The 23,917-nt window shown below is 43.1% G+C and overlaps 1 protein-coding gene across 1 annotated transcript in view; it reads left to right on the top strand.

Moving 5' to 3' along the window:
* Window positions 1-23,917, top strand: part of LOC147882753 (uncharacterized) — a 201,525-nt gene that overhangs the window by 118,741 nt on the left and 58,867 nt on the right. The window contains 3 exon segments of the mRNA XM_087400494.1: window positions 18,720-19,039; window positions 19,241-21,582; window positions 21,697-21,752. Of these exon segments, the coding sequence (XP_087256620.1) occupies window positions 18,720-19,039; window positions 19,241-21,582; window positions 21,697-21,752 (2,718 nt within the window).

Consider the following 23,917-nt stretch of genomic DNA (forward strand, 5'->3'; position numbering starts at 1 on the left):
GACTGATCTGACCTCAGATAAAGTACCTTTTGTATGGGGACAGAATCAACAGGAAAGTTTTAACACCATAAAACAAGCTGTGGTCTCAGGACCGGTGTTAAAAATAGTTGATCCCCAGAAACCATTGTTCCTAGAAACCGATGCAAGTGGCATTGCGGTAGGAGCAGTCCTCCTTCAAGAGGGAAGGCCAGTAGCCTTCGAAAGCAAGAAGCTTTCTCCCTCTCAAAGGAATTGGCCAACTCATGAATTAGAGCTGTATGCTGTTATCCATGCTTTGAAAACATGGAGGCATTATCTGTATGGTTCAGAGTTTTATGTGGATGTGGATCATGATACTCTGAAACATTTTTGTAAACAGCCTGACTTGAGGGGCCGCCAAGCTAGGTGGGCAGAGCTCATGCAGGAGTTTAATCTAACGATTCGGTACCGAAAAGGAAAAGACAATAAGGTTGCTGATGCGTTGTCTCGCATTATGCACAACCTGAGTTTCACGGTATTAGAGAGTGCTCTAATGACCGAGATCAGAGAAACTTAAAAGGTGGACGAGTTTGTCCAGAGCTTGTGGCCTAAGGCTCATGTGTTAAAACCCGGGGAAAGTGAAAAGGATGACCTGGCATCCAGAAAAGGCCAAACTTATGCAAGATATACCATAAGGGATGGTATGCTAGTTAGAAATGGCAAGGTGGTAGTACCTGGTCAGAATGATCTCAGGCAGAGAGTCATTCGACAATGCCATGATAGCCCGTGTGCGGGACATCCAGGAGTCGAGAAGACATATGATCTCGTGAAGCGAGATTTCTTTTGGCCAATGATGAAAAAGCATATTCATGAATATGTAACACGGTGTTTCTCGTGTCAGGTAAGTAAGGCCGAGCGGGTGAAACCACCCGGACTTTTACAGCCCTTGGAAATACCACTAAGTAAGTGGGAGAGCATTTCCATGGATTTTATTGTAGGGCTACCTGCAACTCAAGGAGGATATAATTCTATCCTTGTGGTGGTTGATCGTCTAACCAAGATGGCTCACTTCATTCCGACTAGAGAGTCTGTTAGTGCCCCGCAAGTGGCGTATTTGTTTATTAGACATATATTTCGTCTGCATGGATTACCTAGATCCATAGTGTCAGACCGAGATGTCAGATTTACCGGTCATTTCTGGACAGCGGTATTCGAGACACTAAGGACTGAGTTGGGAATGAGTAGTGGGGATCATCCTGAGACGGATGGTCAGACGGAGAGAGTCAACCAGACTTTAGAGGATATGCTGAGGGCATATGTGTCATTGAGGCAACATACATGGGACAAGTGGTTGCCATTGTTGGAGTTTGCCTACAATGATAGGAAACATTTATCTACTGGGTTCAGTCCGTTTGAGCTGAACTATGGTTATAGACCGGCCAATCCGACTATAGTTGGAGTACCTCAGAAAGTGCCTAGTGCCACGAACTTTGTAGTTCAGATGCGGGAGATGCTAGCACTTGCGAGAACTAATATCCGCCAGGCTATGGATAGAGCCAAGGTGTATGCGGATGAAAATCGGTCTATAAGAGTATTTGAAGAAGGAGAAAAAGTTTTTCTCAGAATTCCTTCGCACTCGAAGTCGTTGACTTCAGGAGAGTGTGCTAAGTTATCACCTCGATACTGTGGGCCATGGTTAATTCTAAAGAGAATAGGCAGTGTAGCCTATAAATTAGAATTGCCACAGGGGTGTAAGGTGCACCCGGTTTTTCATGTTTCACGTTTAAATAAATTTTTACATACAGGTGACTCACTAATCGAAGGTGTGGTTTTGTTTCAGGAGATAGAGGATATTGCAAGGCACAAACCAACAAGAATCCTGGACCGAGGAACAATGCAAATACGAAATCGGAAGATACCCACGGTGTTGGTTGCATGGCATGGTCAGCCTCTATCCGAAGCTACCTGGGAATCCGTATATCAGTTGCGGAGAGTGTTCCCAGACTTTATCATCGAGGACGCTAATGTCTGAAGAGGGAAGGAATGTTACGCTCGAGCCGAGGTAGCATGACCTCGGAAGAATCAGTCGACATTTCCCTGGATCTATCTCTATAATATATGTGTTTGCGCTTCATGAAAATGATCGGGAGGGATTTAATGTCAAGGTCCTAGGTGAGGGCTGATAGCACCAGACTAGATAGATCTGAGACCAAGGGCCTAGTGCTAAGATTGTGCCTAGGGGCAAGGAATTAAATGCATCCCAAGAGGGTTGAAATGTTGCATTAGGAAGGGCCTATATGGATGACATGTGGCATCTAGATCTATCTAGGGATTTGGGGCTTGCTAAGGCTAGAGAGAGAAGAGAAGGATTTGATTTATGTGGATTCATGTAACGTAGCTCTCTGCCTCGCTTGGAGCCTTAGCATGAAATGGCTGGGAGGAGAATCATGGTGCTACTCCCGTGATCTGAAGTAGAGTCTAGATTAGAGAATTTAGGTGACATGTTTTGCCCTGGTCGCCCACCAAGGATTATCAGGCTTTAATTCGCCATCGTTGTCCAGTATGGGTGGAATTGGTTGACTTCCCTCAGCTTGGCTTCTCTTTTACCCAAAATTGCAGCATGGTTGGGTAAGGTGGTGTGCCCTCCGTGGCCAAATGGGAACTCCAACCGATTTTGCATTTTGTGGGATACTGATCATCCCACTCCTGACTCCTATTCTGTTACGGTGAATCAGGTGGATATGGGCAGTGCTTTTTACAAGCTCAAGTGGGGCCTGTTTGCAGGTGCATGTTTTGAATGTAAGAAGTTTGGCCATATGGCTTCTCAATGCCCTCTTGTTATGCACAAAAGGCCTTTGGAAAATATGCCTTCTCAGATGCCTACCAAAGAAATGATGGGTCAGCCTGTTTTCAAACAAAAGGGTGTCAAGCCTCTTACTCCAGCTCAAGGAAAAGGCAAGACACATGTTGTGTCCAATGGGAATGCCTCTCCCTCTATGCCTTCCACCTCTCAGCCCAAAGGGAAAGACAAAACGTTGCTGGAGGTTTGGCAGACTCTCAGGAAAATTGTCGTTGCTAGACGACCTTTACCTTCTCGCACTTGGAATGGTGCATCCTCGACTGGTCATACTCCTAAAGAAAATTCAAGAGTGGGTGTTACATGGGCAGCTATGACAGCCTGTCGGACTCTCTTTCCCGAAGAAGATATTGTTAGTTTGCTGTCCACTTCTCAACCAGTTGTGACACCTCAAGGCTGCGGTTTGGATCTTGAGGTTGATATGCAGGCCTGATTTCAGTTCTCTCTCTGATGTACATAATCTATAAATATGCTGTCGAAACTTATATGTTTGACACTTAATGTACAGGGTTTGTGTGATGCTTCTAAATGGAAGACAGTTTGGGGGTATCTAGCTTACTCAAACTTATGCAGATGATTCTTTTTTCACTCCCCAAAATATAGAGCAGGATCTTTCTGAGCTAATGCAAGCTCTTTCTTTATATGGTTTAGCTGCTGGGCTTCATGTAAATTTTCAGAAATCAAAATTGTTGCCTTTGCATTCCAAGGAATGGCACTCTCTTTTATGGCCTGGAGAAATCATCCCACCAACTTAATTGGTTCGTCATCTTGGCTATCCTTTGAGTTGGACACTTTCTCCTCGTCAACAATCTGATTGGATTCTCGTAGCTCTCAAGAAAAAACTGGAGTACTGGAAATTGGCAACTTGGCCTCTGCATGTTCGTCTTCAAATTGTGCAATCGATTCTGATGGTGTATATTCAATTCTACTTGCCTCTTATTATGTTCAGCAAGGCTGATCTTGCCTCTTTTATGTCTGAGGTTCTGGAAATCTTCTGGTGTTCTCACCATGGTAAAAAAAGCTTGCGTTTGCTTCAAGTACAGTAGCTTTGTCCTCCAAAGATGCATGGAGGTCTTAATATTCTCAATATCCATCTGCACATTCTTGTCCATAAGGGGAAACTCATGCTGCAGTTTTTGCAAGATTCTCAACCATGGGCTGCCATGATTCGTCATTTACTCTTGCATGTTGAATCTCCTGCTTTTGGTCATTGGCAGCTTTCCCAGTGAGAGTTTCTTTTTGGTTCTATGACAGGCCAAATTTCTGGCTGTCCTTTGGTTTCCCATTTGTTAATGGATTGGAAACATATCCTTTCCCACTTGGATTGGCATGGCAGTGATTCCTTGCAGGGCAACTCTTTCAGAGCTGAAAGTATACATTGGTCTAGAGTGTTTGCCTTTCCTTTGGCTTTGCAGGAGCCTCGATGTTCGTATTTTCTTAGTCTCAAGGGGTTGCGTTTGGTTCAGGATGTTGTTGATGATGCTGGATTTCCCCTTACTTTTCCTTTGGCCACTGCCAAATTTGTTGAGAGTTCACGCTCAACATCATGTGATCATGTGTGCATAGCACCATCACGTGATCATATGTGCATAGCACTAACCTTATAGAGTGCTATAAAGGAAAGGGTTAGATCCCCTAACCCTAACCCTAAAAGGGTTTGTATATATTCTATTTTTTCAACTAATTCTAGTGTACAGTTAGTCATTTGTGGTGTGCTGTCTAGCTGTGCCCTCTCTCCTCATCTCCACTCTTCTCCTCTCCCCTCTTCATATTTTGTCATGGTATCAGAGCTGCCTTGCCTTCCGTTGAGGCATTGCGATTCTAGAGAGAGATTGAAAGAGATTGAGTGTTCTTTCACTTCCGTTGAGTAATAGAGAATTCCGTCCATGAGAGGTATTCTCTTTGAGTTTCTAATCCTTCTTTTGTGAGAGAGTGATCTTCTTCGAGAGACTTAGTGAGTTCTTTGAGAGATTTCATTGTGTGAGAGAGAGATTCTTTGAGAGAAAGTTCCATTGTGAGATGTTTGGTTGAGAGAGATACTCATAAGAATTCAAGTGAGAGTCTTCTGTTCCTGAGAGAACTTAGGGAAATAGATCTTTGTGAGAGCTCCATCATTACGAGTTCCTTCAAGTCAGCTACAAAGCAAGCACAGTTTGGCTCTCCAACTGCTACCGCAAGCAAGGCAGCGTGCATGCTCCAACAACTTCTGTACATCTTTACGGGCTGCTTGCCATCCACGGGCCACGGCTCATCTGCAGCTCTTTGTAGCCAACCGACAGCAGCGACTACAGCATAGAGACCGTCGGGCTTTCTTGACTCCTGTGACACCTTTCTGAGCAACGGCTTCTATCTACGTTGCTGTTGCCTCAACTAGTCTTGGGTATCCTCCAGCACCGGTGGCCGGCTCTCTGCCAACTGATGCGCCTCACGAGCACACACAACCTACACGACCCAGTAGATTCCAGCCCGCAACGGGATCCTCCATACAATAGCCGCATCAACGAGGCCCTCCAAGCCATCTGTAGCCGCGGTCCAGCGATCCACACGCTCAGCTCCTTCCAGGCTCCAACATACTCCTACGCACCAAGCTTCTCCATATCGACTCTGCAACACAGCAGACCCAAGCTTCTAAAACAGCGCTCCAGCTAGAGTTCCAGCAAGCAACGAGTGCTCCTCAATGCCACACCTTCTACCATCGATAGCCCGCTCGCTCAAGCAGCTCACAAAGGCCAGGTAGAAGCTCCTACCGGCCACCTCTCCAAGCAGCCACCGAATTCGCGACCTCCAAAGCCTTTAGGCTCTTGGCACCCGAAGTGCCCGCTTCAACGCCGATGCCAGCCAGCTCTTCATGCAAAGAGCTCCGAGGCCATCGACTCCAACAACGCCACTTGAACTACGGCGACCTCCAAGCATCGTCGATCGTGAACCTCCGTCAGCAGAATCATCAGAATCTTCAAAAGATTCCGACTGCCCATGAAGCAACACGTGGCAGATAGGGTTGGTTAGCAACCTAGGTTTGGTTAGCCACCAGTGGTCAGTTACTTGACACATGGCAGATAGGACCTAACCAGGGTTAGGTTCAGTCAACCCCTAGTTAGGTGGTTTGATCACAATTGTGCCACGTGGCAACGTCATCTTATCTGCCACGTCAGCTGACACGTCACCGACTGCCACATCATCAGCCTATCCCCAATGCCACGTCATCAGTGACACGTCATCAGCCACGTCACCTGCCACGTCATCAGTGCCACGTCACCAGGCCACGTCACCAGCCCACATCATCAAGCCACGTCATCAGCCACGTCACTTGTGCCACGTCATCAGTGCCACGTCAGCATTGCCACGTCACCCTGCTGACATCATCTGTGCCACCTCAGCAGTCCAGTTTAGCACTGACCCTCTGCAGGCACAGTCCCTTGCCAGGCACACTGTGCACACACTGCATGTGCACACTCCTGCCACCTCAGCACAGAGCTTCACTGGCACACCTCTTGCTAAGCACAGTGCCACATCATCACTGCATGTGACTCACAGTGACACATCATCATTGAGCACCATTTGCACTCCTTTTGCCCCTCCACCTAGATCAAGTCATATCTCTTGATCCAGGAAGAATTTGAGGGTGCTCCAAAAAGGAAAGTCGCTCGGTTTTTCGTGCTCTACGCGCTCGTTACATCACGCGCACATTTCGGCACAAGTTACACTCACATTTGAGCCTCGCCGACAAAACCACTTCCTTCACGCACATTTGCCTCTACATCGACGCATCTGACCCAGCACTTAAAAAGAACAAAAGAAAAGGAATTATTTGCTGCTCTTTCATCGATCGACGGTTGGTTTAGATCTAGATCAGAGTAGACTAGATCACCATAGAGGGGACGCTTTGAATTCCCAAAGTTGCCAATCTAAGCCATGCCCGAAATTCCCGACTAGTACCTACTCGGAGTCAATCCATACGCTCACATCCGATTTCACATCATTACATTACCTGAAACCTTACGTTCATCAGTTCAGTGAGCAAACTTCAGAGTTCAGAGGCATTGCAGATTGATTCAGTGGGCAGATAGCACTTGATTTCACACACACATGCCACCATTGTAAAGCCTATTCGGCTATCTCACGGCATCGTGCACATCATTTTTTTAGCCTTGTAAAGCCTCTTGGCTATTCCCGGCATCATTGCCACAAGCCTTGTAACACAGGTCAGATCTTATTTACTGCAGTTCTATCTTCACCGACGGTACAGAGATTTCACTTGGCATCTTCAGTGTATTTGCAGTTGATTCATATAGAGTTTTTCAGGACACTTTTGAGTACATTGTTTGCACCATGTCGACTAGCAACCTCAATCTGGAGGCATCTGCTAAGTTAGACAACTCCAATTACGGTACATGGAAATACCGAATGGAGACCATTCTTGTGCTTCAGGACAAATGGGAGTATGTCGATGGATCTATACCTAGACCATTGGCCGATCCAGCCACCAGTAGCTCTACTCCATCTATTGTCACAGTACCAGCAACGGGATCTACATCTACACAAACAGTTTCCGCACCAGTAGCAGATCCTGCCATTGCCCGAGCTCAAGCAGAATGGGATAAGAAAGACAAGTATGCCTATCACCTGATCAAGCAGAATGTGCAAGATGTCATGCTAGGACAGCTCAACACAGTCAAGACATCAAAAGAAGCATGGGATATGTTCGCAGCTCTCTACGAGTCCAAGAACACATCCAAGATTCTCACCCTAAGAAACCAGATCAACCAGAGTTTCCGCAATAGCAATGAAACCGGTCATGCTTATGTACTCCACATCAAAGACTACAACAATCAACTTGCAGCAGCAGGAGAGACTATGAATCCCGCAGAAATGGTTCAAGTAATCCTGAATGGACTAGGAGAAGGATATGAGAATCTAGTCCAGAGTATTGCCATCCAACGACAAATTCCAACACTGGAAGAACTTCAGTCAGTTCTACTTGGTGAAGAACTCAGGACTCAGGCCATTCAAGCACGTAAAGGTCATTCTAATGATCAGGCATTCACAGCTTCAGACAGAAGCAGAGGCAAAGGCAGAAACAGAGGTAGATCATATCAGAAAAGTGGTCATCATCAACAAAGTCAAAATCAGCATCAGCATCATCATCATCCTCAGCAACATCAAAATCAGCAAAGAGGAAATCATTCCAACCGAGGAAGATTTCAAGGACGAGGGAATGCATCCACCAATGTGTCAAACATTCAATGCAACTATTGTCACAAGTTTGGACACTATGAAAGAGATTGCCGCAAGAAGCAGTATGACCAAGGCGGTCAATCCAGCAGTAATCGAGGGAATTCCCGAGGAAGAGGAAATCATCGTGGTGGACATTCTAGTCACAGTCATTTTGCAAATGAACATGGAAATATGTTTCTTGCAAGTGAGGAATTGCATCAGACTGATACAATGCACCTAGACACTGATTTCAATCCCAAAGAGGATTTCAGCTATCAAGTCGACCAAGTGGAACAGGATCCTTGGTACATCGACAGCGGTGCATCATCTCATATGACAAATCATCAGGAATGGTTCACAGAAATGAAGCCATTAGAAGGTCAAAAGAATGTCATCTACACAGTAGACAATACACCGAATCCGGTTCAAGGGACAGGTGTTATCCCTATGAACAATTTCACTGGTACAAAAGGATTAGTCAAAGATGTGCTCTATGTTCCGAAGCTTAGCAAGAACCTCTTGTCAGTAGGTCAAATGACGGAACACAACTACAAAGTCATCTTCGACGGTGATGAATGCACTATCAGAGACAAATCCAAAAGAGGTCAGCTAGTAGCAAAAGGTGTCAAGGAAGGACGCTTATACAGGATGCTAGCTACAGTACCAGATAAACATGCCATGTCAGCTCAAATGCAACAGATGCCACTATCTGCAAAATGGCACAAGAGATATGGTCATGTCAACTTCAAGTACTTGTTAGATCTCAGAAATCAGAATATGGCAATTGGGATTCCGAAGCTTCAGTTTCTTGGAAAAGTTTGTGAAGCATGCTGCTTCGGCAAACAAAAGCGAACCAACTTTGTCAGAAGTACCTCTCGTGCACGAGGTATTCTTGATTTGATTCATACAGATGTATGGGGTTATGCCCAGACCCGCAGCATCAATGGTTCACTTTATTACTTGACCTTCATCGACGACTACAGCAGATATTGTTGGGTCTACTTTCTGAAAGAGAAATCTGAAGTGTTTGCCAGATTTCAAGAATTCAAAGCCATGGTAGAAAACCAAACAGGCAGGAAGATCAAGGTCATGAGATCAGACAGAGGAGGTGAATACATGTCTTCAGCATTCATGAACTTTTGCAAAAATCACGGCATTCGAAGACAATTCACATGTGCAGATACTCCTCAGCAAAATGCAAGAGCTGAAAGGAAGAATGGGACTTTAGCAGACAGTGCTAGAGCAATGCTTAGTGAAAAGCATCTTCCGAATCAGTATTAGGCAGAAGCAATAGCTACAGCTAACTACTTGCTTAATCGGCTTCCTACCGAACCGATACAAGGTATGACTCCTTATGAAGCATTCACTGGACACAAGCCACGCATTGGGCATCTCCGCATATTTGGTTGCATAGCATATGCACACATACATGATGATCATCGCAGGAACTTGGATGCGAAGTCATGCAAATGCATCATGGTTGGCTACAGTGAAGAAAGCAAAGCATACAAATTGTATGATCCCATTAACCGCAAAGTCATTATCTCCAGAGATGTAATCTTCGATGAGGAATCAAAATGGAAAACCTCACCTACACAGGAGATAGAAACATTGACTTCACAGTCATCTACAGAACAGATTGATGAAGAAGAGCCAGAATTGCTACCAACACCCCAAGCAGCGCCACAGCAGCTCAGACGGTCTACTAGGGAAAGCAGACCACCAGCCAAATTGACATATGCTCAGAAAGGCAAAGCAATTCAAATGGAAAGCACCAACTATGCTCTTATGACTACCATCATGGCTACAAAAGAGCCAGTGTACTTCGAAGACACAGTAGACAAGCCAGAATGGCAAACTGCTATGAATGAAGAAATGGATGCTTTGTATAAAAATAACACTTGGGAATTATGCGACCTTCCACCAGGAAAAAAGGCCATAGCCAACAAATGGGTATACAAAGTGAAGTACAATCCAGATGGTAGTATTCAAAGATACAAAGCCAGATTAGTTGCAAAAGGATTTGCACAACAATATGGCCAAGATTATGATGAGACTTATGCTCCAGTAGCAAAGATGGATTCCATACGATTCTTGATATCATTAGCGACACTCAGCAAATGGAATGTGTATCAGCTTGATGTCAAGAATGCATTTCTCAATGGTTATCTAGACGAGGAAGTCTACATGCAACAACCAGCCGGTTATGTTGAACCAGGAAAGGAGAACAAGGTTTGCCATCTCAAGAAAAGTCTCTATGGCTTAAATCAAGCACCCAAACGTTGGTACAGCAGAATTGATAAGTATTTTGCTGATCTGGGATACATGAAGTCCAATGCAGATCATACTCTCTACTACAAAGTTCAAGGGGAAGATATTACTATTGCACTTTTGTATGTAGATGATCTGATTGTAACAGGAAGCAAGGATAGCTTCATCAGAAAATTAAAACAAGACTTATCTGCAGAGTTCGACATGAAAGATCTTGGACTTATGCACTATTGTCTTGGAATTGAGTTTTGGAGAGATTCAGATAGCACATTCATGAGTCAGCTCAAATATGTTAACAGTCTTCTGAAGAAGTTTCATATGGCAGATTGCAAGATTGCAGCCACTCCCATGGAACAGAGTTTGAAACTTACTAAAGATTCAGAAAAGCCTACAGTCAATGACAGATACTACAGGTAACTCATTGGATCTCTTATATATCTAACAATCACACGGCCAGATATTTGTTATGCAGTAAGCTCACTAGCACAGTTTATGGCAAATCCAAAACAGTCTCACTGGAATGCAGCCAAAAGAGTCTTGAGATACATCAGAGGTACAAGACAGTTTGGGATAGAATACAGAGGAAGTCATCCACGGTTGCATGGATACTGTGACAGTGACTATTGTGGAGATCATGAGACCAGGAGATCGACACAGGGATATGCATTTTTCCTTGGTCAAGGTGCTATATCATGGTTGTCAAACAAACAGCCAACTGTTTCTTTGTCTTCGACTGAAGCAGAATATAGAGCACTCACTACAGGTGCATGTGAGGCTATATGGCTCAGAAGACTATTGTCAGAAACAGATTACTTTGATGAGTCAAAGCCAACAACAATATACTGTGATAATCAATCGGCTCAAGCATTGGCCAAAAATCTAGTATATCACTCCAGGACAAAGCACATTGATGTCAGAGAGCACTTCATCAGAGAAAGAGTGTTACTTGGTGACATCACCCTGCAGCATTGTGATAGCAAAGAAAATGTTGCAGACATCTTTACCAAACCACTCGGTAAAGAGCTATTCGAGACACACCGACTAGCTCTTGGTTTGATGCAGAGGAAGGACATTCCCATTAACGGGGTGTGATGGAATGTAATGCTCAGTTCTTCTTCGATTCCCCAGAATCATCATCTTGAGGGAAGGTGTTGAGAGTTCACGCTCAACATCATGTGATCTTGATGTTGATCTTGAGGGAAGGTGTTGGGAAGGCCTACTTCATGATGTTGATCTTGAGGGAAGGTGTTGAGAGTTCACGCTCAACATCATGTGATCATGTGTGCATAGCACCATCACGTGATCATATGTGCATAGCACTAACCTTATAGAGTGCTATAAAGGAAAGGGTTAGATCCCTAACCCTAACCCTAAAAGGGTTTGTATATATTCTATTTTTTCAACTAATTCTAGTGTACAGTTAGTCATTTGTGGTGTGCTCTCTAGCTGTGCCCTCTCTCCTCATCTCCACTCTTCTCCTCTCCCCTCTTCATATTTTGTCAAAATTTGGCCTTGGAATGCATTATCGTCCACTTTGGCATAAGATTACTTTGATGCTCCAACCTTTTCAGCCGTTGATAAAAGAAAAGGGGGAAAACCGGACAGCCCCTAAGCAATCTAGAATAGCTCAAGACCTTACCCACTCCTCCCAAACCAAAGGAAATGCTCCCTCACTAACAAGACTTTAGATATTTTATCCAAGAGTGAATCATTTAATGGGAAAAAAAGTGATAGGTTTCCAGATAAAAGACACTTGATTTATTCAAGAGAGGTTCTCTTCATTACAAGATTGAAACACTCCAAAGAACACTTCATGTACTTTAGTACGTAACTCAAGGAATAAATATATCACATCACTTCCGAAGTACACCTTGGAATGAATGAATTGAGGCCGGGAACCAAGTAGATCAGAACACCAAGTGAGGCTCTCAATACTAGAGCGCTTACACCACTTCAGAGCAAGGTATCTGGGCACCAGTATCCGAGCACCACTACCACAAGACCCCCTCACAACAAATAATCACAAGACAACACAGATCTTGTTGTTAATTCAGGACAACAATCCCCAGAACAGAGAGCACTCAATCCACCAATGAATCCCACTCCTACGATCAAAATTCCCAAGACGTCACTTCAGAAAAAAACAGTGAATCCTTTGTAGATTTGAAGATACTCCAGCCTGTCAACGCCAAATGAGAACTCCAGCCAGAGATAGGCTGAATCAAACTATTCGATTCTGGAAACTCAGTAGCTTCACACCAACAAACGATCCTTCTCCTGACTGCCAAGAGTCACGGAACAGCAACAAGTAGATACACGATTCCAAGGTCCAAACGTCTTTTTCAACGCAACATCAACTAGAAGCGATCAGCCTAGAAGAATCGAAAGGCTTCCTCTGAGCAGCATCAATCACAACTAACTCTCATACACCTTGCTCGATCAACAGAAAGAAATGGGAATCAGCTCCTTTAGATTCTTGTTCCTTCTTTCCTGACGAACTCTTAACGCCATCTTTGCAGCAGCAAATTGATGCAGACCAGCAAGCTACTTCATTTGTCAAAAACCCACGTACATATCAAGAGATGAATACCTTCGGGAACGAAATGATGAGCGATGGCTTCGCTTTCTTGCTGGTGTCCAGAGAATGCAGAAAAAAAGCTGCCTCCTTTGGTAAGAGATGTCGATCCAGCCCACAATTCCTCCTTGCAATCTTCCACAATCAGTAACATCATTGCATGGCTTCCAACAACCACATCAGGTGTCGATTCTTCCCCCAGGTGGAGCACTGAAATCAGCACGTCGATCATCCTTCTCCACATCGCACAGGTTTCTGGAATTCTCTTACCCATGTATTATTTTCGATTTCTTCCTTGCCTGGAGTAACCTTGGCATACATTCCTCATTTTTCTCCAAAGGTTTTTAACCACTCTCCTTTGCTTACATAGAATCACCCCATGGCAAATTTAATTGCACATTTGGCCCCCTAGGCACACTTTCCACACAATTTTCACATGCAATCTTGCCCTGTATGCAAACCCACATGAACCAGCTAAAAGCCCCTTGACCTGGCAACAACAAAAAAACCCCAAAATCCCATCCCATCATGAACACGGTGACCCGGAAAAAAACCCCACAATTACACATAATTTTGGACATGTGTGACCCCAACACATGACCCTTGGATACCCTTGCTCTGATGTGATTGGTGTACCACTTGGAGATTCATCATCTCCCATTTGGGCCCTTGCAGAATTTTATTCAACTTTAAAAAAATATTTACATCACATCATATATATATATATTTTTTAAATGTCCTTGGAACAAAAAAGCCCCATCATCTGCTAGCTAAGTGTACCTATGTGCCTACCCCTTATTATGTATAGTGCACAAGAGCTTAGTACATTGTTTGACCTATCACCGATTCCTCCATTGCATCTATAGGATCATCTTCAAGACTGAACACTTTCTTTTGTGGGCTTGTCATGCCGTCCTCTGCAGTTTTGCACATATTACTCTCTCTTCTCTTTATAAAGTTCTACTTCCTTCACCATTTATCTTGCAAAAGGCAAATCAGCTTTGGCATCTTAATCGTTCTATGAAATGGTGGCGGAAACGTTTGAGACAGATTTGGCATTCTAAGATTCCTCTCCATCAGCAGGTTTTCTTGTGGAGAGTTTTGTTGGGTGTTCTTCCTCATGGACAGCTCTTGGCACGACGACATATTGCTTCCTCTATTTGTCGCAGATGTCTGGCTTCGAGAGAGACTATCCCTCATCTCTTTTGGCATTGTCCTTCCTCTTGTGCTTTCTTGGACTTTCTTGGGTAGATTTTGAGAGCTTGGTTTCCTCAGATTGCTTTTGGCAAGTTCTTCAGGTTTTTTGGTGTACATCCACCCAGACAGGAGTTTGATTTCTTTTTTGTTTGGGTTCGGTACTGGGCACTCTGGACTCTCTGGAAGGATCGCAATCATAGGGTCTTTGGTGATCCTGTTTTTTCCAATTTCTCTTTCTTCAGACACTCTTTGCAGCAGCAATCACTTTTTGATTGCTTGCAATCTCGTGTCTTTGATCATGATGTATACTTGTCCTACTGTGAGATTTTCTCTTGATGTATTATAGCTCTCCCTTTCTGGGATAGCTTTTTTGTAATATAATGACTCAAAGATTCCACACAAAAAAAAAAGTGTGTGTGTGTGTGGTAGAGAGAGAGAGAGAGAGAGAGAGAGAGAGAGAGAGAGAGGAGACCAGCCATGCTGCCAGCACCCTGTGAGCCCCTCGTTTAGGGCTTCCTGCACCCTAACTTGATTTTTGCCTCAGCCCATGTGCTTCCTCGCCTGTGCTGCTGCTTTTTGGTGCCAAAAAACCACCTCGCAGACCTACTAGTACAGACCCCGTATTCATTCTGTACAGGTCCGTAGTGATCCGTACAGCCTGTAGGGATTCCATACATCTTGTATGGCTGCTCGGGGTTCCTGCGTGTACTTTTACTGCACCCTGCAGTTTCTAGGCGACGTTTTCTCCGCTCCTTCCTCTCTATTTTGCTGTTTTTCCTTTTCCTTGTTCCTTCCTATCCTTTTCTGGCTTTCAGCTACCCTTTGTATCTACTTTTCCTGTTTTCTCCTCTTATATATCAGCCTTTCTTCTTTTCTGTCCACTTCTTTTTTATAAACTATTTTAGCCTTTATCTACTTCCTCTTTTTCCTATCTACCTTTTAATTTCTTCCTATTCAAGCTCTGTTTCTTTCCCCTATCTCCATTTCAATTTATAGGTACTCAATGACTATTATGAAGACATACACGAATAAAAAGCACAAGCAGGATTTGGGTCAGGATGACCCTGGACATGCCGAGGCTGAGTTAGTTTATGATGTGATGCATGAGGGGTTTGATGATACATGCAAGGTCTGGAAGGATCCTTCTCCCACTGTTGAAATAATGGTGGAAGTAAAGGATATTGTGGATCCTGTGCGTGAATACGCCAAACATGCAATTATTATTTTTTTCCCAGAAGGATGCTAGTTAATAGCAGATGTTGGAAATTGGCTAACACGCACTTTGGGGGGCTGTTTTTTTCGTAAAGTGCATTATGCAACCAGGGGCTTCTTTGAGGTGATTATGGTGGGATGAACAACACAAGAAGATGCTTCTTGAGCATTCCCCTCTCTTTTATGGACAGCAGATGGTACATGTTCTCCCTTGGTCGCCTACCAGGGATTATCAGGCTTTGATTAGGCATTGCTATCCTGTGTGGGTGGAAGTTGTGGACTTCCCTCAATGTCTTGCCTCTTTGCTGCAAAAAATTGCACACCACAGCCAAATGGCAACTTGAATAGATTTTGTATCTTGTGGGATACAAATAATCCCACTCTAGATTACATTCTGTTATGGTTAATAATGTCGGAATAGTGCATTTTACAAGTTGAAATGGGGTTTATTTGCAGGAGCCTGCTTGAGTGTAAGAAGTTTGGGCACATGGCTTCACAATGCCCTCTGGTCTCGCACAAAATGCCTCTAGATGCTATGCCTGCGAAAATGCATCCGAAGGATAGTCCTGCCTCTTCTTAGGTTAAGAATAAGTCCAATAGTCCAGCAAATGCAGCCCAGGATAAGGGAAAGCTCCTGCTGCGTTAAATGCTAATGTTTCTGCCTCGATGCAAGGAAAAAACTTTGCAGGAAGCTTGGCAGAGTCCAAGAAAAATTATGACAGCAAGGAGACCTCTTCCCTCTCGTACTTGGAATGGCTCGTCTTCAAGTGGGAACACTGTTGGAGCATTTCAGAACTTAGGTAGTGTGAACATGGTTCTAGTGAGAACATGGTTGTGGTTTGTCTTGTGTGAGTTTGAAAGGTCAAGTGTCCTTTGATTAGATTTTGGTGATGTCATAGATATTCTCTTTTGTGATATCATCATTGATGTCAGTGTGTGTCCTCATGAGTCTATATAATGAGGCCTTCTATTTGCTATCAAAGTCCCAATCAATCTACATCAAGTTCATGGTCCCATCTCATTGTTCATCATGTGATTGCCTCGTATCTCTCTCCCTTCTTCCTGGTTCCTTCATGTGGTATCAGAACCTCTCCTTGTTCAGCTTGTGCTTCTATTCTTCATCTTCATGATGTTGGACCATTGCTCATGACCTATAGCTTGTATTGCTTCACTGTTCCTCATGTGTGCAGATTCCAAGAATCAGGAGCAACCTCGATTGCTCTAATTTCTTTACTGCTCCTTGTTGAGAGAAACATGGAGAATTCTTTGGGTTTCATCGCTACTAAAAGTGCTCTCAGAAGGTTGGGACATTCGAGAACAGCGTGATCATCTTTTGAAGATTCACCCATTACAATTGTTCTTGAAGATGATTCTATTACGATTTGTTTCTGACGAACCGGGATCTGGGTTGTGAAGTTTTACTGGACTATACTCTCCTTCTATGCCTTAAAATGCCTATTGCACAACATAAGTAAGAAGCGATGAATCTTCATCTTTTAGGAGCAGAACTGGAAAATCTTGACGTAGTCTCGCTATTTAGCACGAGTGAACTGAATTAGCTTCTCCTTCCTATCATGTCTATCCGCTAGTTCTACTCTAGCTCTTCAAAGTTCTGCTTGCCTACATGTCTTCTACCGACCATACAGAGTATTCCTGCTCCGAACTTGCGCCACATGCCGATCTTCTCTGTACGAATCATTTTCTGAGGGTCACCAATTATTCCCATATGCTACGAACTGTTGCTATTTCTAAAGCTTCCTAAGGCATTTCTCCACCACTTGCGTGTTGCTATCAATTGATGGACTTCCACCTCCTATAAGAGATCGTCTAGTATACAAAACCCCTTGTGGGGGAGCCCGCGAGACGAGAGCCACTGGAGAGTGGTCCGACATCGTAGTACCTACTAAAATATTGGTGGAGCCACCATGGAGTAGAGCCCAATCACCGATACAAAATCTGTCCGAGCGCTCCAACATCATGCCATTGCTAGCCAAAGGAGAACTGAAGGCTGTCCGGAAGCCTAGTAAACTTGGGCTCGCACCATGGATCTCTACCAGCTGATCACAAAAATGAATTGCTCCCAGGTACTCCTCTACCTGACTGACATCTCTTCAAAAGAGGCTCCTCCTTGCTTATCCTCCATGAAATCTAGGTTGTTGAAGTCTCCTCCAACAATCCAAGTCCACCTCTAGGAGGTAGTCTATGAGCTGCTGCCAGAAGGCCGAGTGGTGCTGTCTGCAAGTAGGTGTGTACACATTCAAGATATCGATCCGGGCCTCTCCTACATGTAGGCCCACCCACACTGCTCGGCCTGGAATGAGCTCTCACTGTGCAAAACCCTCTAGGGCCATCACCTAGGATACCGAAGTGCATACCCCTCCACTCCTATCAACTGTTGGGGACTAAACCTCTGGGCCCCTCCAAGGAGAAGGAGGTGTCAGCGTGAAATGTCTGCTGCTAAGAACATGTGCTCCTAAATCAAGAGAAAGTCCACTGGTCTACCGCCGACTAGAGCCCACTGCAATTCCTGATGGAGAATCAGGTATTGTGGTTGGCTGCATGCACGGTCATGAACCCACATCATCCACTGCAGAGATACCCAGTCAATGTAATAGGTAGGCCTTCCTAGGCTGAAGATGAGCCAATAGTGGATCAAAGACCCGGATCCAATGAATACTCTGCAAATGGAGGGTATTTCCAGGATATGGAGGATGGCCTGAACAATGCAGATGCTTCAGCAATCATGAAGCAGGTGAACAGAAAATGGACAACCAGAAATGGTACCATGTAGATGCCCAAAGATAACATCAAATAGAGCATGAATCCACTGTCCAAATGCATCAGAACGAAGCAAACATTCAAGAGAGCAAAAGTGCCCATGGATGATGCTGCTCCACAAAAGTAAGCAAAAGAGTAGCCTTGCGAGCTATCACATGTGAATATTCAAAATATTTAAACCCTTGTGCATCTTGGGCGAATAGACATAAATGTAATTTAGAAGGCGGCGGACCGCCTTATGATCTGTTTAGTGTGCCATAGGCATTCTATTTGAAGGCGAACATATAATGGCCATGTGGAGAGCTTCCAGTAATCTATCTTATGAAATAGCTTCTGCAAACCCATAGTCTTTCCTGTGGAAGGGAAATATGCCAACCAATGGGATAGCCCAAATGACGCACAATCTGATCAGCAGGCAATATCAATCGAGGCAATAAAATGTGGTGCAATCGCATGCATGGAGAGGAAGGAGTTTCCAAAAAGTGATAGTCAAAGTGATAGGCAGGCATGCAACTCGTTTTGAAGTCTTGACTCATCGATGTTTAATATAATTTGTGCTAAAAATCTAGGGTTTTGGGATTTGATCGACTAAGGAGGGTAAAGAGTTTATGATTTCTTGGTTCTATCAGTTAATTGTATTTCAATGCTTTGGAACAGGTTCATGCGACAAGCCAACTGGAATCGCATCTGAAGGCTGAGACAGACTCGCTCGCCATTTTGGCCTGTAAACTCCGAGATGAAGTTTTTACTGACTTGGCTCCACAATATGGTCAGAGTATGGAAGAGTTAGAGAGCCTCACAGGGGACAACAAACTCGAATGTGAGAGAACACATGAAAAGACAGATTTGGACAATCATACAAGAAGTATGAGGATTAATAAAGAATTTATTCATAAGATTATTTTGGCAGTGAGAGAACAGAAAAGGAAACTATTTGCAGCATCAGATAGAGTTGAGGTGAGACTTTGGTGTTCTAAGTTTTTTAATACTACATTGCTAATGCAAGCCACTACGTTTTTTAAATTCTTTGCACATTACAACATTGTACAGTGACCAATGACAATTTTGAAGTGAAACCACCTGTTTTCTCAGCTAATAAAAAAGGATCATTCTGAATTTTAATTTCACATTTTTGTAAAGCCTGGACCTTTACCTTAATTGCAACTGATAAAGTTGAGAATGAAAGTTGTCACAAAGCAATATTGTGTCTGATGAATGAGCATCCAATATTTATTGCAGGGTCTCAAGAAGGAAAAAATATATTCTGAAGCCTCTCTGTTCAAGAAGCAAAAAAGATTATCAGAGCTGGAAAAAAAACTTGAGAATATGGTATCTGAACAAGAGATTCTATTAGGCCATTTTAAGCACTTGCGCAACGTATTAAGCAGTATAAACATTCATATTCCAGAGGGAGAAATGTGTAATGCCTCAGTTTCCTCATCTTCTCAACTCATATTTGATCAAGGACACCCTGCATGTAACAACAAAGACGTGACCTCACGAGAACCACTTGAAAATGAATTCCTCAAAATTCAAAGTACAGTGAAAAAGATAGAACTCCTTTTGAATGAAAGCAATGAGATGAAGGCCAGGATTTTTCAATCAGAAATGCAAAAACAAGAATTATCTCATCAGCTAACCAGCATGCAAGATGTTCTAAATATTTTCAATATTGGTATTGAAGGAAAAACAACCATCAATGAGAGCTTACTTTCACAGTTACAAGAATTCAAAAGTAGAAAGGAAGGATTAGAATCATATTTTAACGAGTCTTGTGCCCTGCATAAGGCCATTACAAATAATGTGCAGATTATGAAAAGCATTGTCAGTGAAAGCTTGGAGAATGATGGCAATAGATTGCATGGAATGGAATTTGTCACAAAAAATCTGAAAGCAAAAGCACTTTTTGAGAAGGATTTTATTGAGGCTGTAGTTGGAATTCCTGATATCGTATTTAGGATAGATTTATTGAGGAATGAGCAAAAAGAGTTGTCTTCTCAATTACTCAAAGCTGAATTGAAAAGGGAGGAAGCTGAGAATAAACTTTTTGAACAAGACAAGTTTGTGAAATCGTCCCTTGATTCAGAAAGGGAGCTCGAAAATACAAAAAACAGTCTAAGAAATATCTATGCATTACTTGCTTCAGACGATCTTGGAAACAATCAAGGTGAATCAATAAAAGATAGAAGTGAAGACAGTCAGCTAGGGTCTGCTATCATTCATGGGCTGGAGAAAATCAAGACAGACCTGCAGGCAGCTGCTGCTGACAATGCAGTTTACAAGCAACAGGTTGATGGGATGAAAAAGGAGTTTATACTGGCTCAAAATAGTGTGATGGAGACCTTGACATCTGCAAGGACTTTAAAAGAGGAAATTCTCAAGGAAATTCAAGATACAGTAGCTGATAGAAATTTGGAAAATGGTGTCAGTTTGAGTGACAAAGGTGAGACAGAGTTATTCAGAGACTCTGAGTACAGTCTTCTTGGACCCTTTCCAAGTGTGAGAGATTGCCTAGAAGAAATTCAAATTTTAATCAAGGTAAAAAAGACACATCATTCTGAAGAGGTATTCCAGCTAAGAGAACAGGTAGAAACATTGGAAAAGCGGTTGGAAGAATATTCTAATCATTCAGAAAGCTCCAGCATTGACTGGAATGAAAAGGTAAGGTTGCTTACTGAAGAGATCACAAGCATCCATCAACAGAAGGAGGCACTGTCCATGGAGCTCTCTGTTTCGACAACCCAGCTTCAAGAGCTTCAATTGTTGTTCCAAAAAGCTCAAGAGGAGGGACATTTAAAATTTATGATGAGCGAAGAAGAGAAAATAAGACTGACTCAAGCAAGGGATGTATTGGTTGCAGATGTGGAGAAGTTGAGGTTGCAAGCCCATGATCAGAATCTATCATTTGAGGATTCCAAAAGGGAGCTTAATCATAAGATAGAGACTCTTGAAAATGAGATTTCTCAACTTCATGTGAATAATGCTGCCGATGCAGCTGATGAGATGAGAAAAATGATACAGGAAGAAAAAACGTCACATGAAAAAACTATAAAGGAATTTAGAGAGAAAAATGAAAGGCTACAGAATGAGCTATTACAAATTCAGCACAATAAGGATGGTCTAAGTTCAGAGATCAAATCTCTCAAGGATGAAGTAAAGGATAAGGAGCTAATGATCGAGAATGCAGAAAAGGTATGGAACAAAAAGTTTGAAGATTTGCGACAAGAGTTAGCAGAAAGCACTCAGAAGCATGCAGGTTTAAATAGTGAAATTCTGGACTTAAAGAATTTGATTAAAGAGCAGGAACTTGCAGCTAAGGTCCTAAATTCTGATTGGAGTAAAAAGGTTGAGAGCCTTCAACAGGATCTTGTTCGATTACAGCAAGAGAGAGCAGGGTTCCTGAAGGAGCTGGAACATTGGCAGGAACTTTTTACAGAAAAAGAGGCATTTATTGCATCTTCTAAAACAGAGAACCAACAAAAATTGGAGGCTTTAAAAAAAGAGGTTTTCAGGCTTGGAGGTAAAAACCTAGCTCACAATTCATTTTTCATCTGCACGCATGGTTTTCATGAAAGCCTTGTCACACTGCTTTCTGTTTTAAACAGAATATTAACTTCAACCATGCTACTTCCAGGGTATGACATCGCTGACGAGATAGAAAGAAGTAAACGCCAGGCTTCTTCCAAAAAGGTCCATATTTTATGTTTGCAATCTTTTCCTAGAAGCACCAAATTTTCTTGAGCTGTCTGTGATCTACTACGTTATAAACTTGTATTTTAAAAGTAAATTCATTGATGTTTCAAAATATTATATTTAGTATCATTTATCTCATTGATTGCAATAAATTTACCTACAAGTTAAAGCCATTGCTTGTTTTTCCTACTACTTTTTCTTAATAAAGAGTATAAACTTCTGTTAATATGATCCAAATACATGAAGTCAGGATAAAATCATGTGAATACCCTCAGATACATCAAGTAGACATGAAGAGAGGTTGGCATAGCCAATCTGAAGAGTCGAAGTGCCATTGAGGCCTTGTGACTGCTGTGAGTGTAAAGAATAAACACCATTACAAAAGCCACTGTTGCATGTGAAGGATCCTGGACTCTACTCTGTCCATCAGGACATGTATGAAAGTCTGATAAATCACAGTGAGTGACTGGAAGGAAAGATTTGGGTTCCATTGAGGGCCTTACTGCATTTGATCTCCAAATTTTCCATCCAGCAGTGAAATTGGCAACAAACTCCAAAGCCGAGTCTATCGGAGGAATTTGATGTCTGTGAAAGGAGGGCCGTGTTGGATCTAGAATGATAAGCTGGGGGGTCCCCCTAGCTATGAGAAATGCTTTGTCTGAACCTGCTCCCTTTAAGACCTATGGGTCCAAACCACAAATTCTCAAGTGATGTAGAGACGGTGCCTCTCATCATGCTATCGAGCAAATGTGCTATCATAGAATATGATTGTAAGAAGAGAAACAGAAGTAATTTAACAATAAACCAAATTGAACTAAATGATCAACATAGTGTCTCTTATGAATGGATATGGTAGTCTCACGTTAAAACACTACTAAACACAAATCTAAACATGTCAATTCCAAGGATGGGTTTCAATTCTGGCAATGTGTCAATATTGATTTCATGTATGTAACGTGCAATGCTCTTTCAAATTTAGTAACCAACCACAATGAAAGAAAGCATTGGCCTATGCCTTGATATCCCGTCACATTTTGGGCTTATGTTCATCATGGATAGGGTATTACCCTCGTGGGTTGTAATTGGAGTATAGAACAAGAATCAGACTCTGCTCAATGAAGGAGTCTAAGGTCCCTGAGAGGATGGTGCAATAATAAATTTTTGCACCGTACATGTGGCATGTATAAGGTTTAATCTAGTTCTATTTCAAGTTGTATGAATTCATTTCAGTTTCTCAAGCCTTCTCCAACATTGTGTGTTCGCTCCCCGCTCTCACAAACTTTACAAGTGGTATTAGAGTCTGTCTCCCAAGTTGACTTTTACGCAGCACCTGTGAATATATAGAGGTGATCTGTTACGCTCTAGCCGAGGTAGCATGACCTCGGAAGAATCAGTCGACATTTCCCTTAAAGGATCTATCTCTGTAATATATGTGTTTGCGCTTCATGTAAATGATCGGGAGGGATTTAATGTCAAGGTCCTAGGTGAGGGCTGATAGCACGAGACTAGGTAGATCTAAGGCCAAGGGCCTAGTGCAAAGATTGTGCCTAGGGGCAAGGAATTTAATGCATCCCAAGAGAGGGGTGAAATGTTGCATTAGGAAGGCCCTATATGGATGACATGTGGCATCTAGATCTATCTAGGGAATTGGGGCTTGCTGAGGCTAGTGAGAGAAGAGAGGAGGATTATTCACGTGGAATTTTAACGAAGATCTCTGCTTGCTTGTTAGCCTTAGCGAGATATGGCTGGGAGGATAGACATGGTGCTACTCCCGTGATACGAATGAGAGAATTAGATCAAAGTATGTGATAATTGGTATCAGAGCCGAGGCTACAAAGGAGATGGAAGTGGGATCGTCGAACGACCTCAGCGCCAAATCGACGGACTTACTGTTGGTGCAACGTGGTGACGACGGACAATTGGCCTACGTATCGTTTGGCGTGGACTACCTTGACGGAGATCCCATACGGGCCTTTGACGAATTCGGACGTTATCTACGACGGACGGAGGCTTCTGTTTCGTGGTTGGAGTTTGGGGGTCCCGTAAGGCAGCGGCTGGTAACCTGCGACGTCCTTGAATTAGGAGCGGGACACGCAAGCGGTGAAGCTGTGTTGGAGCGGAAGGTTCATGGATAGTCCTTCGACATCGGTACTTGGTGGCTG

This window comes from Dipteris shenzhenensis, chromosome 29 (assembly GCF_047967505.1).
Source record: "Dipteris shenzhenensis isolate YYH24624 ecotype China chromosome 29, Dip_SZ_1.0, whole genome shotgun sequence".
Lineage (NCBI taxonomy): Eukaryota > Viridiplantae > Streptophyta > Polypodiopsida > Gleicheniales > Dipteridaceae > Dipteris > Dipteris shenzhenensis.